The sequence below is a fragment of the Coregonus clupeaformis genome, chromosome 19 (assembly GCF_020615455.1).
Source record: "Coregonus clupeaformis isolate EN_2021a chromosome 19, ASM2061545v1, whole genome shotgun sequence".
Lineage (NCBI taxonomy): Eukaryota > Metazoa > Chordata > Actinopteri > Salmoniformes > Salmonidae > Coregonus > Coregonus clupeaformis.
The window spans coordinates 4,286,538-4,300,965 of NC_059210.1; the positions used below are offsets into that span (position 1 = coordinate 4,286,538).

Genomic DNA, 14,428 nt, shown 5'->3' on the forward strand with positions numbered 1-14,428 from the left:
ATACCGACCTAAGGGGGGAAATGCGCCAGAGTTCGGAAAAACCGCTCCAAACCAATTTGGTGCGAAAGACCCCTAATTTTCTGGTTAGGTTATTCTACTGCAGTTGACACATTAGGCTACTGGTTCCACAGTCCCTACTGCAATTGGAAGTTCTATTCCCATGCACAAATGGGACAACTTTGACATGTCTGAGAAGGGCATGTGGGAGAGTCTGTCAAATAGAATGAACTTTAAATGCTTTGTCAGACAGAAAAGGAGTCTGACTAGGCTACTCCAAAGAGGATGTATGTGTCAGCTGACTGCACTCACCCTATTTCGAGGGTTTGAGCAAGGAACACTTCAGAGGGCAAGCAAACAGTGGATTTGATGTGACTAGCTTACAAGTAGGCGACTTCTTGTATGCTTTTGTAGTATACCTGCCATTAGAAGGCATTCTAGGATAACTACTAGCCTACCTTTGACCTACTGCCTGGCATGCTGCTAATAGTTTAAACTGATCACAGCACGATGGCTGTGCAACCAAATCCAGAACGCAACCGGTTTGTCACATGACTGTGCTCATCATGAGTTTATTTCCGCGTTCATTCGGGACTGAATGAAAGAGAGAGGGGCGCATATCTGAACCTTTGCCGTCCACAAAACGCGCCGCAGAGCCAAGGTGATATTCGGGGCAAGGGGACCCGCACATTACCATCGCTCGGACACACGCTGCGGCAAGAACATGCTCACACGGGTGAAATCAGCTGTGGCCAATTTTATGGGCGGTATGATGGCTGGCAGTTCAAACGGTGACCATTTCGGTGGCTCGGATTTACCACTGAAATACCCGTACACAAGACCGGAGTTTCTGGGACTGTCACCGGATGAAATCGAGTGCTCGGCGGATCATATTGCTCGGCCGATCCTCATTCTGAAAGAGACGAAGAGGCTGCCATGGGCCACTGGTTATGCAGAGTAAGTATGCGTCCATCTTTAAGTCGTAGCAGGCTATAGCATCAGCAGCATTTAAAGAGGGAGGTTCAGTACGCTCCCTGGACCAGAGGAAGAAGCATAAACATATTATTTATTGTGCGCCATTTATTTCCATGTGAATAGGCTATACCAAGGATGGGCAACTCCAGTCCTCGGGGCCTGATTGGCCTCACACTTTTGCCTCAGCCCCAGTTAACACACCTGATTTCAATAATCAACTAATCATCAGTTTAGAATGTAATTACTTTAATCAGCTATGTTTGCTAGGGATGGGGATAAAAGTGACACCACTCCGGCCCCCGAGGACTGGAGTTGCCCGTCACTGGGTTATACGGTCTGTCATCGTAGCTTCTATCTTGCTAGTGGGTGCAAAGGTTGCCCCTTGATGTCTGAAACGCAAACAGAGATAAACACGGTTGTATTTAGGCTACTAAATGACATTTCATGGAAATTCCAGTCTTATGCCCTAACAACAACAGTAACCAACAACAGAAAGGTGCATTAGTATCCTATTGTTATAGCATTTACCCATACCATACTTGCTGTCTACTACACCACCTAGGCCTACAAAATACTAATGCATGCCATTGTGCATCATGGCTCAAATATTATGATAGATATAGTGCAACTAGTAGTAGTTTCAGTACCATGAGTTAGGCCTACATGTGGACTATAATGGCATTCTAGCTATGATATTTGTGGTCCTCTGTAGCTCAGCTGGTAGAGCACGGCGCTTGTAACGCCAAGGTAGTGGGTTCGATCCCCGGGACCACCCATACACAAAAATGTATGCACGCACGACTGTAAGTCGCTTTGGATAAAAGCGTCTGCTAAATGGCATATTATTATTATTATTATTATATTTGCTTATTCAATATTTGCTTTGTCATGCTATATATCATTGTGTCTGTCTGGGAATGATGGATTATCACTTCCCTTTACAGTTTCATTATTTATGCATGCCCTATTTCTAGTGCATGTGCAGATTCTATCACTGTGTTGTGGATAGTTTATTGAGGACATGGGTTTGTAAACACTTTCCTTTGCACACACTGTTAAACCACACTGTAAAAGTAACAGTTACTGCTGCCGATTGACTTATGAAAAAGCTAACTTGTTCACAGTGCTTCAATGAAGAGAGCAGTCCGTGCTGATAATAAAAAATAAAATAAAAATAAACATCATGAAATGTTTTTACTATTTCAAATGCCAATGAAATGCTTATTGTATGGAGGAGAAGGCATGGAGGATAACTTGAAACATACTTTATAAGCATGTCATTCTTCTGAAGCAGCTATATTTGACATTGATTGGCGAAGGACACTGCTGTATTATACCCACCTAAATGAGACATTATAATGTGTTCACAGAGAGACAGGTGTGGATTGTGCCAGGATGGGAAGTGGAAAAAATGCTTTGTTGAAAGTCTTTTCTGTTCCCTGTCGGCCATTAAATACTTGTCTATTTTCCTCAAGCTTAATCTGTCTATCGATCCTGCTCAGTTTTCCGTTTCTTAGTCATTTCTCAGCTCTGGTACTGACATATCACACTGATAATAGGATACATTTAGCAATTTGCTATACAAGTATACAGTGTGCAGGAAGGAGCTCTCTCGCTCTGCATCTAATGTTACAACTCCCGTGTCTTGACGATGAACCCAATTTAGTTATGCAAATGCTTCTCCATCTCAAGTTGGACACTGGCACAAATCCACCTCAATGTCACAACTGAGCATAACATTTTCTCCCAGTGCAGCAAATTACAAGATACTGCCTAACATTTTACATTTTAGTCATTTAGCAGACGCTCTTATCCATAGCAATTAGGGTTAAGTGCCTTGCTTGAGGGCACATCAACAGATTTTTCACCTAGTCGGCTTGGGGATTCGAACCAGTGACCTTTTGGTTACTGGCCCAACACTCTTAAACGCTAGGCTACCTGCCGCACAGGATAGTCATGGTTTGAACTTCAAAGTACAAACAGGTTTCATGTTGGGGCTGCTGTGTTCCTCTAAACAACACTAAAACACCTCCCGGTCTGCATCCCTCCACCGTGGGATGTTGAGAGTGACTTGTCTGTGCACTCCCTCAGGCTTCAATCACAAGAATGAAAAAAGGACTAGCAGTCTATATTTGGACAACCATGGTCATTCAGCACCTGCTCAGCATGCATGCAGCACAGCACCAGATTGCACGCCACTCTGAAAATTAAAGCAATCTAGTCCCTGTGAGGCTATGCCTAAAATGCTTCTGCCAGCTGTCTGTGTAGGGATGGCACTGCTACACTGCTGTGGATTTGTCAACAGCTGGTTGACCATCAGGCTCTGTTGTTGTGATGAGATCTGTCCCCTCCCTCCCCTCTCAGCCGGCAGCCAGGCCCATATTAAGATGATGTGATCTCCACTGAGAACAGTGTCCCGTGCCAAGGAATCTCCCTCTTAACTGTGATATAACATAGTCAGAGGCTGCGTTATAAGAGCTGGGCTCGGGCTGTTGTATTTCACAGATTGACGATGGGTGGCGGAAGAATAGAAGTGGTATTGCAGCAGTCTGAACTACAGCATTCCTCCCCTGACCTGGCCGCTTCGCACACTTTCTCCTGGTCTGCTGTCAGGTCCTGTGAGCGCCAACATTTCAGAAGGGCAGAGAGTCCTGCTCTCTATGTCCCCACCTCTTTTTCTCTCTTTCTCTTACTCATGCTCCCCTCCGTAGGCCTACATGAAGTCTACTCACCCCCTTATATGACTTTGTCTATCTGTCGCTGTCTCTCTCTGTCCCTCCCTCCCACTTCCTGTCCTGCAGCTACATAGCACTCATGAACTGAATGGAAGAGGATCAATACATCAGTCAATATGTGTGTCTGTTTGTAGAATGAACACTGCTATTGTGATGACTGGAGGGTGGCAGACGTGCATTTCTAAAGGAATGTCACAGATAACTACACGTACAGAGTACACATGCACATCACTGTACACACTTGGATAGTGGATGGGCAATCACATGATGTAGTAGCACGTTTCTCTTTCTTTCTTGTAAGAGGGCTAGTAACAGGGTAGATGTCCACAAGGAAATGAGAGCAGTTTCAGTTCATTTTATCCACCATACACGGTGACCGTCATACACAGGAACTGGATCAGTGTCATATGTTCTCTTCTCCTAATACAATGGTTTGAGTGTGATTTGAATGTGATCCACTCACTTTCTTTGGTTTAGAATATTCAATCAATTGTGCCTTTGTCATAAATAGATCCTGACAATGTAATCAGAATGTAAGGGATGGAACTCAATGGAAAGGCCATGGAAACACGTGGGTGGAAAGATCCAGAATCTCCTCATTGCCCCCAGCAAAATGGGCCTACATTTAGGTTGTTGTTTATGTGTATTTCACACTGTTGAGGTAAAAGTCGGAGTATAATGTTTGTATGGATGTCAACCCCAATACATGTTAATGTCATCACCAATCAACTGCATTACATTTAAAAAGGACTGACTACCACCACTGATTTCTCTATGCTAGCTATGCTACCAGCTTATATGAACGGGAGTTAGCAATTAGCAGTCACTTCTTCTAAACTTGAAAAGAGACCACTTCTAAATCAGGGATGGGAAACTTCAGTCCTCAGGGGACTGATTGGTGTCACACTTTTGCCCCAGCTAACACACCTGACTCGAATGATCAACTAATCATGATCTTCAGTTTAGAATGCAATTAGTTTAATCAGCTGTGTTTGCTAGGGATGTTGAAAAGGTGACACCTCTCCAGCCCCAGAGGACTGGAGTTGCCCATCCCTGTTCTAAATCTTATACATTGAAAACAGCCAAATATATCAAAATCTGACTATTAATTACATTGTGGGCCTGTTACAATACATCAATCTTGACGGATTTGACGAATATCCACTTTGTTAGATCAGATTTGTTGAATGTGCACCAATCCGGCATATGCTTGGGTGGTATACCGGGGTATTTGGAAATGGCCACAGGATGGTTTTTTAATACATTTTCATATTTGTAGAAAGCGGGAGCAGGTGAGTCCAGCTGTATATTGATGTTTTATATTGAAAGTCGTGTAAATATATATTTTTTTCAATAGAGTGATCAGGGGCGTTCAACTACAGTTTTTCTTCACAGAAAATACATTAGTGCAACACATTTAATTTTTTTATGGAATATCTACATAGGTGTACAGAGGCCCATTATCAGCAACCATCAGTCCTGTGTTCCAATGGCACATTGTGTTTGCTAATCCAAGTTTATCATTTTAAAAGGCTAATTGATCATTACAAAACCCTTTTGCAATTATGTTAGCACAGCTGAAAACTGTTGTGCTGATTAAAGAAGCAATAAAACTGGCCTTCTTGAGACTAGTTGAGTATCTGGAGCATCAGCAATTATGGGTTCGATTACAGGATCAAAATGGCCAGAAACAAATAACTTTCTTCTGAGACTCGTCAGTCTATTCTTGTTCTGAGAAATGAAAGCTATTCCATGCGAGCAATTGCCAAGAAACTGAAGATCTCGTACAACGCTGTGTACTACTCCCGTCACAGAACAGCGCAAACTGTCTTTAACCAGAATAGAAAGAGGAGGGTGAGGCCCCGGTGCACAGCTGAGCAAGAGGACAAATACATTAGTGTCTAGTTTGAGAAACAGACGCCTCACAGGTCCTCAACTGGCAGCTTCATTAAATAGTACCCACAAAACACCAGTCTCAACGTCAACAGTGAAGAGGTGACTCTGGGATGCTGACCTTCTAGGCAGAGTTGCAAAGAAAAAGCCATATCTCAGACTGCCCATCTTAATCTTTTATTTTTATTGGCCAGTCTGAGATATGGCTTTTTGTTTGCAACTCTGCCTAGAAGGTCAGCATCCCGGAGTCGCTCCTCTGAGCCTGCAGCGTACACATGCTGCTTCAGAGCTAGTACAGTTCTTCCTTCAAACAAGCATGCATCAACTTTGTTCATTTGCACAATGTCTCTCATTCACATTCACTTGTAAATGTCTAAACTCACCAAAAATGACTTTCGGTTGCTCTTACCTATATATGTCTAACTTTAATTTGTTTTCGTTTTGGCTCTTTAGCATATTTAGCTAGGCGCCCCCTTGTGTACTAAGCCAGTAATACCGTAAATCCAGGAATGAGAGAAGGACGGTATGACGATATGAAAATCTGGATACCGCCCAACCCTAATCTGGCATCCTTCTATCTCCCACGGTCTACGTTCCATGGACCTCTTTACCGCGTCTATAAGAGAGGACTTATATTCAATAAGAGCTGTCTATTCTTATTCATGATCAAGGTCTGCTTGTGAAGTAAGATTACTGGTGATGAGAGAATCATACTTCTCCTCAGATGCACATTTTAGAATGAGGGCTGTTGATTTGCTGTTCTCTGCACTGTGCTGGCTTTGTTCTGACGATGACTGTGATTACACAATAATCACCCTTCACATGCACATTGGTTGTATTATTCTAGTGCCTAACTGTCAAGGCCGAGCATCAGCGGCTACGTTCCCATATCCGCACTAGTGCACCACTTAGCAGTGTCCAATACATTGATTTGTTTCGAAGTGTGGACTGTGGATATTGGAACAGAGCCACTGTCCCATTATTGGGACCAGGCAAAAGGACACAATGACGGTTCCAAATGCATTCGGGTCTATTAAGGTCAGACAGAGTAAGTGAGGCCCAAATGTAGAGGAAGTGGAACGAGGTAACCAACCGAATACAACAGTCACTTTCTCAGAAGACATAGGACGTACAGTGGGGAGAACAAGTATTTGATACACTGCCGATTTTGCAGGTTCTCCTACTTACAAAGCATGTAGAGGTCTGTAATTTTTTATCATAGGTACACTTCAACTGTGAGAGACGAAATCTAAAACAAAAATCCAGAAAATCACATTGTATGATTTTTAAGTAATTCATTTGCATTTTATTGCATGACATAAGTATTTGATACATCAGAAAAGCAGAACTTAATATTTGGTACAGAAACCTTTGTTTGCAATTACAGAGATCATACGTTTCCTGTAGGTCTTGACTAGGTTTGCACACACTGCAGCAGGGATTTTGGCCCACTCCTCCATACAGACCTTCTCCAGATCCTTCAGGTTTCGGGGCTGTCGCTGGGCAATACAGACTTTCAGCTCCCTCCAAAGATTTTCTATTGGGTTCAGGTCTGGAGACTGGCTAGGCCACTCCAGGACCTTGAGATGCTTCTTACAGAGCCACTCCTTAGTTGCCCTGGCTGTGTGTTTCGGTCGTTGTCATGCTGGAAGACCCAGCCACGACCCATCTTCAATGCTCTTACTGAGGGAAGGAGGTTGTTGGCCAAGATCTCGCGATACATGGCCCCATCCATCCTCCCCTCAATACGGTGCAGTCGTCCTGTCCCCTTTGCAGAAAAGCATCCCCAAAGAAGGATGTTTCCACCTCCATGCTTCACGGTTGGGATGGTGTTCTTGGGGCTGTACTCATCCTTCTTCTTCCTCCAAACACGGCGAGTGGAGTTTAGACCAAAAAGCTATTTTTTTGTCTCATCAGACCACATGACCTTTTCCCATTCCTCCTCTGGATCATCCAGATGGTCATTGGCAAACTTCAGACGGGCCTGGACATGCGCTGGCTTGAGCAGGGGGACCTTGCGTGCGCTGCAGGATTTTAATCCATGACAGCGTAGTGTGTTACTAATGGTTTTCTTTGAGACTGTGGTCCCAGCTCTCTTCAGGTCATTGACCAGGTCCTGCCTTGTAGTTCTGGGCTGATCCCGCACCTTCCTCATGATCATTGATGCCCCACGAGGTGAGATCTTGCATGGAGCCCCAGACCGAGGGTGATTGACCGTCATCTTGAACTTCTTCCATTTTCTGATAATTGCGCCAACAGTTGTTGCCTTCTCACCAAGCTGCTTGCCTATTGTCCTGTAGCCCATCCCAGCCTTGTGCAGGTCTACAATTTTATCCCTGATGTCCTTACACAGCTCTCTGATCTTGGCCATTGTGGAGAGGTTGGAGTCTGTTTGATTGAGTGTGTGGACAGGTGTCTTTTATACAGGTAACGAGTTCAAACAGGTGCAGTTAATACAGGTAATGAGTGGAGAACAGGAGGGCTTCTTAAAGAAAAACTAACAGGTCCGGAATTCTTACTGGTTGGTAGGTGATCAAATACTTATGTCATGCAATAAAATGCTAATTAATTACTTAAAAATCATACAATGTTATTTTCTGGATTTTTGTTTTAGATTCTGTCTCTCACAGTTGAAGTGTACCTATGATAAAAATTACAGACCTCTACATGCTTTGTAAGTAGGAAAACCTGCAAAATCGGCAGTGTATCAAATACTTGTTCTCCCCACTGTACATGCCAGGCGGTGTCTGAGAAAGGCCCGAAAAATTACCAAAGACTCCAGCCACCCGAGACATGGACTGTTCTCCATGCTCCTGTCCGGCAGGCGGTACCGGTGCATCAAAGCCAAGGCTCAGACCAACAGACACCTAAATAGCTTCTATCCCCTGGCCATAAGACTGTTAAATGGCTCACAACTACTGCTCTCCCTCTCCCACAGTCTATCCACACTGACTGACTCTACTATGCCCATCCACAGGTCGCTACCCACTCAGACACAACCTACACTGCTGCTAAAATGATTATTGATTAGATGTATTACTCCATTACGTTGCTGTCCATTGATTATTGATTGCCATTACCATTCGTTTTTAACTATTTATCCTGCTACTGGGCACTATTATGCCTGTTTACATGTATATATTACCATTTAGTATATTACCATCAATATTTATATATTCCTAGTCACTTTTCAGCACTGTTTATATGTATATCCTACTACCAGTCACTTATTATGTATAAACCCACCTCAACCTCTCCAGTACCCCTGCACATTGAGTTTCTCCTGTTTCTTGTTTTTTCTTCTTCTTCGAAAGATCTCTCAAGGTAAAAATGTTGCTACTGTTTTACACCTGTTGTATCCTGTGCACGTGGAAAATAAACTTTGAAACTTGAAACTCTTCATTCCTTAGGCCAGGGCATGGCTGCCCATTCCACTCAGATCAGAGATTAAAGACTTCTTAACGCTCAAGTGTAACACTTGTGGTGGTCGGGGTTCCGGCTCAGTGGCTCAGCCTCCTTAGCTCAGCCTCAGACAGTCTGGGCTCAAACACAAAGGGATCATTCATTTACCGTATCTTCTCTATTCCTCTATGGGAAACTCTGCTGAGGTGGATGTCAATTTGTATCACCTGGCTGGCCTGCTACCATGGAAACAAAGAAAGTCTCCTCAGTAAGGACAGTTTCTGGTTAAACTAATTTTCAGACTAATGTAAGGTTAAGCCTTTATTGCAAGTCTCAGACCAGTGTCACTTTGATAATAATAATAATACGCCATTTAGCAGACGCTTTTATCCAAAGCGACTTACAGTCATGCGTGCATACATTTTTTTTGTGTGTGTATGGGTGGTCCCGGGGATCGAACCCACTACCTTGGCGTTACAAGCGCCGTGCTCTACCAGCTGAGCTACAGAGGACCAGATAAAGGTGTTGGGTGAGTTTCAGTGTGATACAGGTGTTTAGCAAACACTTAAATCCTACACTGTATATGGCCCATACAATAATTAAAACATTGAACAGCTCTGCACACCAACTGAGCTATTCAAACCTAGTATCATGGGCTCTAACAAACTGGTAACTTGCCCAGTATGGTTTAAAATGGCACTGGAAGAAAGGAAATGGACTGGATAGCTAGGATATTTGCTTCAGAGGTAGGATGAATATTTTAAACCTAATCACTTTGCTCCTATACTGTTTGGTGCTCTTCACCTTTTTAAGTTGGGTGCACTAGTGCTTACCAATGAAAACAGTTAATTAGAGCACTATCACTTTTCTACAGGTCTGTTGCCAATGTGAGGGCTCTATGATTGAGTCTATAGGGTCCTGGGAGATCACCCATTGTGTAAGCCTTACAAGGAGACCAATTATCAGTGATCTGACTGTGTGAACTTCAGCTTCTCTTCCTGCCAATATCCTGTTCTCTCCAGTATGTCTGTACTCAGCTGTGTACTTAGCTGGAGACAAAAGATTGGTGCCCTGCTTTGTCCACCCTGTCTGTCAGTTCATTTCCTTATCATATAGATATACAGTGCCTTCGGAAAGTATTCAGACCCCTTGACTTTTTATTCTAAAATTGATTAAATAAATAAAAATCCTCAGCAATCTACACACAATACCCCATAATGACAATGCAAAACGTTTTTTTATTTTTTTTATTTTAGCAAATCTATTAAAGATAATAAACAAATACCTTTATTTACATAAGTATTCAGACCCTTTGCTATCACACTCGAAATTGAACTAAAGCCAGGCCATGAGGTCGAAGGAATTGTCCGTAGCGCTCCGAGACAGGATTGTGTCGAGGCACAGATCTGGGGAAGCATACCAAAACATTTCTGCAGCATTGAAGGTCCCCAAGAACACAGTGGCCTCCATCATTCTTAAATGGAAGAAGTTTGGAACCACCAAGACTCTTCCTAGAGCTGGCCACCCGGCTAAACTGAGCAATCGGGGGAGAAGGGCCTTGGTCAGGGATGTGACCAAGAACCCGATGGTCACTCTGACAGAGCTCTAGAGTTCCTCTGTAGAGATGGGAGAAACTTCCAGAAGGCCAATCATCTCTGCAGCACTCCACCAATCAGGCCTTTATGGTAGAGTGGCCAGACGGAAGCCACTCCTCAGTAAAAGGCACATGACAGCCCGCTTGGAGTTTACCAAAAGGCACCTAAAGACTCTCAGACCATGAGAAACAAGATTCTCTGGTTTGATGAAACCAAGATTGAACTCTTTGGCCTGAATGCCAAGCGTCATGTCTGGAGGAAACCTGGCACCATCCCTATGGTGAAGCATGGTGGTGGCAGCATCATGCTGTGGGGATGCTTTTCAGTGGCAGGGACTGGGAGACTAGTCAGGATCTAGGGAAAGATTAACCGAGCAAATTACAGAGAGATCCTTGATGAAAACCTGCTCAGGACCTCAGACTGGGGCGAAGGTTCACCTTCCAACAGGACAATGACCCTAAGCACACAGCCAAGACAATGCAGGAGTGGCTTCGGGACAAGTCTCTGAATGTCCTTGAGTGGCCCAGCCAGAGCCCGGACTTGAACCCGATCGAACATCTCTGGAGAGACCTGAAAATAGCTGTGCAGCAACACTCCCCATCCAACCTGACAGAGCTTGAGAGGATCTGCAGAGAAGAATGGGAAAAACTCCCAAAATACAGGTGTGCCAAGCTTGTAGCGTCATACCCAAGAAGACTCGATGCTGTAATCGCTGCCAAAGGTGCTTCAGCAAAGTACTGAGTAAAGGGTCTGAATACTTATGTTAATGTCATATTTCCGTTTTTTTATTTGAATTAGATGTACAAAAATGTCTTAACCTCTTTTGCTTTGTCATTATGGGGTATTATGTGTAGATTGATGAGGGGGTAAAAAAAACAATTTAATACATTTTAGAATAAGGCTGTAACGTAACAAAATGTGGAAAAAGTCAAGGGGTCTGAATACTTTCCGAAGGCACTGTAGGTGGACATTCAGTAATCGTGAATTATGTTTTTATTTTTTAACAGTCTATTATAGCAAACCCTCAAGTACAGATTATGTAACAACTAATGTACATACCCTGGCATTAATGTTTGCATTGACATTTGCAATGGAAGGCGAGACTAGTACATGTTCATATTTTGTAACACTGGAGTCTAGACTGGACAAAAGCAGACAAAATGTATCCATTGGTTCAGATTTCCCTGCGGCCCAGTCCTTCATGTACGAGGGAAATTATTTGCCCAGGTCTTGTATATGTTAGGGCAGCGTTTCCCAAACTCAAGGGGTGCAAGTTTAGTTTTCTGCCAAAGCAATACACAGCTGATTCAAAAAATCAAAGCTTGATGACGAGTTTGGGAAATTCTGTAGTAGGGTGTCACAAACCACACAGCGTTACATTGAAATCTGCTATACTTTTCCCACAGTGTGTGTCTGGTTCTGCTCCTCACATTCTTGTGCTCTTCTCTCCTTCTGCAGGGTGATCAATGCAGGGAAGAGCCATCTGAACGAGGACCAGGCATGCTGTGAGGTGGTGGTGGTGAGGAGGGGACCCAGTGCTGGGGGCAACTCCACCCCCAACAGGACCCCCACTACCCGGAGGAGGTCCTCCCTGCCCAACGGAGAGGGACTGGGGCTCAGGGAGAACGCTGTGAGTACCCCCCTCCCACCCCTCCAGACCTAGTCTTAACCCCTTGGGGGCTTTCCCCCCCATTCTGTCACATCAGGACCTGTAGACGCTTCTCTTCCCTAGCCTCACATCAGCCATAGTCTATTCCCCAGCATGTCCTATAAGCCTGGTAAACGAGAGTTTGTCAGGCTACAGTAATTAGTAGGCTAAAGTACTGCCTTTCAGCTACTGTAGTGGTCACCAACCTAACCCTTATTCCTCAGCCTCACATCAGTCCTAGGGTTCTATTTTCGACTGGCGTTAAGGCGGCGCTAGAGTCAAATGCACGTTAGTTTGCAATTCCGTCATGTAAAAACTGGCTCACTGGCATTTTCCAGCCCTAACGCCAGGTTCGGCAATTTACCTGTCTAACATCAGCAGGCTTGCGCTCAGATGAGAGGGGTGGAAATATTTGAGGCGTGTCCTTAAAAACATGATCCAAAGTGCTAATTTCAGACAGCGCTGGTAGGGATATTTAAGACCAACCAAAAGCTGGTTTTAGCGGTAACACAGTTGGTTATGGCATGAATTTTACAAAGGAAACCGTGACACACACTGCCCATATGCGCATGGAACAAGATCTGATTTGGTGCCTGTATACTTCGTATTTGGAAACAAACAACGTTTTTTCCACATTTATTTGTTTTATTTGATTAAAAACTAAGCATAGCCTCCCCTCCTCTCAATGAAGGCTGTTTTCTTTTTGTCCTGCCCAATGTAATCAAGTAGGCTAGTCAAGACCGTCGATAAAGTGTTTGGATCGTGAGACAGCTTGAAAATACATCTTAATCACCAAAGTTTTATTAAAATATCAAGTTTGAGAGGAGCAAAACGGTGAGCTGACATTTTTCCTTTTTAATCTATGTATTGTAGGCAGGCCGACATTATTTTAGCCATGCTTTGGACGTGCTTAAAACCCCCTCCATGATGTAGGCTACATGTGTCCATGCCCATCATGAAATGAGAGATGTGAATCTTCATAACAATTGTTTGTTTTCTGTTTCATATGTTTTAAACCCTAGCCCTCTATAGGCTACCCTTACCCTAGGCCTACTATAACGAAGGCTGGGTCAACAGCAATGCGTTGTCTTTTTTTTTATGCTGGCGATTTTATGATATCATTACATTTTACATGTATATATTGTTGTTGAAAAAGGAACAGATTGCTTGTTTTTCGTTGAATCTTATTAAAACCAAACTTATTTGAATGATTCACTGTCCTGGTTTTATGGTGAGAATGTCCGTGCCACGCATGCATTGCAACTTCTGGAGAAGTGTGAATGCGATCTGTAAGATGGTTCCAATATGTATATAAAAATTTATATTTAGGAGCAGTATAACTGTGAGTGGACATTCTCACTTTGTCTTTATTTTGGTTCTTTGTCCAGCTACTGTGAAAGGATTGGATGTGTGTAAAACCCTCCATAGTCTGCGTTGTTTTAATATCATATGCCCACGGGAAGCAATTATGGTGCCTGTAAGTGTATTTAGACACAACCTATTTAAAACAAGTTGTTTTGTTTAGAATTTGATTAGAATTAATCACTCTCTTTTTAGTGAATTTAATCTTGCTTATTGACAACATTTGGCATGTCCATGCTCAGCCATAATGCAATTTACAGTAGGCCTAGCCCCTATATCAGTGTGAATGCTATGTATATCTTTCCACATTGAAGCCATTCATTACATACAACAATGTGGGCTGCAAACAGGTTCAAGTTAACATATTTAGCAAAGATTTTGCTTAATGTTGTTATTTTGTTCTGTAAGCTGTTTAACAAACTATAACGGACAAACATGGGAATTGGAGTTGATTCCAAGGCAATACATAAAATACCGTAAATACACAACTTGAAACAACCACATATTTAGCCATGGAGCATGTTCTGATTCGCCAGTGAGTGGCCAAGCAATCCTCGACACACCCACAACTTGTTTATTAATCAAAACCCAGCCCTTTCACACCAACGCCAGCAACTGCTCAGATAATTGTGGTTGTGAAAATAGCAAAAATAATTCTGACCCCCCCCGAACCTATAGCGCTACTGCCACTGCTTAGATTGACCATTGCTTTAGGTTTGTTAAAATAGAGGCCATAGTCTTACCCAGCCTGGCATATAAGCCTGGTGCAAACAAGGCTAACTGAGGCTGCTGTCCTCTGCCTTCCAGCTACAGCAGTGTTC

The 14,428-nt window shown here is 43.3% G+C and overlaps 1 protein-coding gene across 1 annotated transcript in view; it reads left to right on the plus strand.

The window, feature by feature from the left end:
• The first annotated feature begins 357 nt into the window (after positions 1 to 357).
• Positions 358 to 14,428, plus strand: part of LOC121531718 (protein phosphatase 1H-like) — a 44,844-nt gene continuing 30,773 nt past the window's right edge. Inside the window, exons 1-2 of the mRNA XM_041837118.1 lie at positions 358 to 954; positions 12,056 to 12,227. Coding sequence (XP_041693052.1) covers positions 722 to 954; positions 12,056 to 12,227 — 405 coding nt within the window. The 5' untranslated portion in view covers positions 358 to 721. The remainder of the gene's footprint in view (positions 955 to 12,055; positions 12,228 to 14,428) is intronic.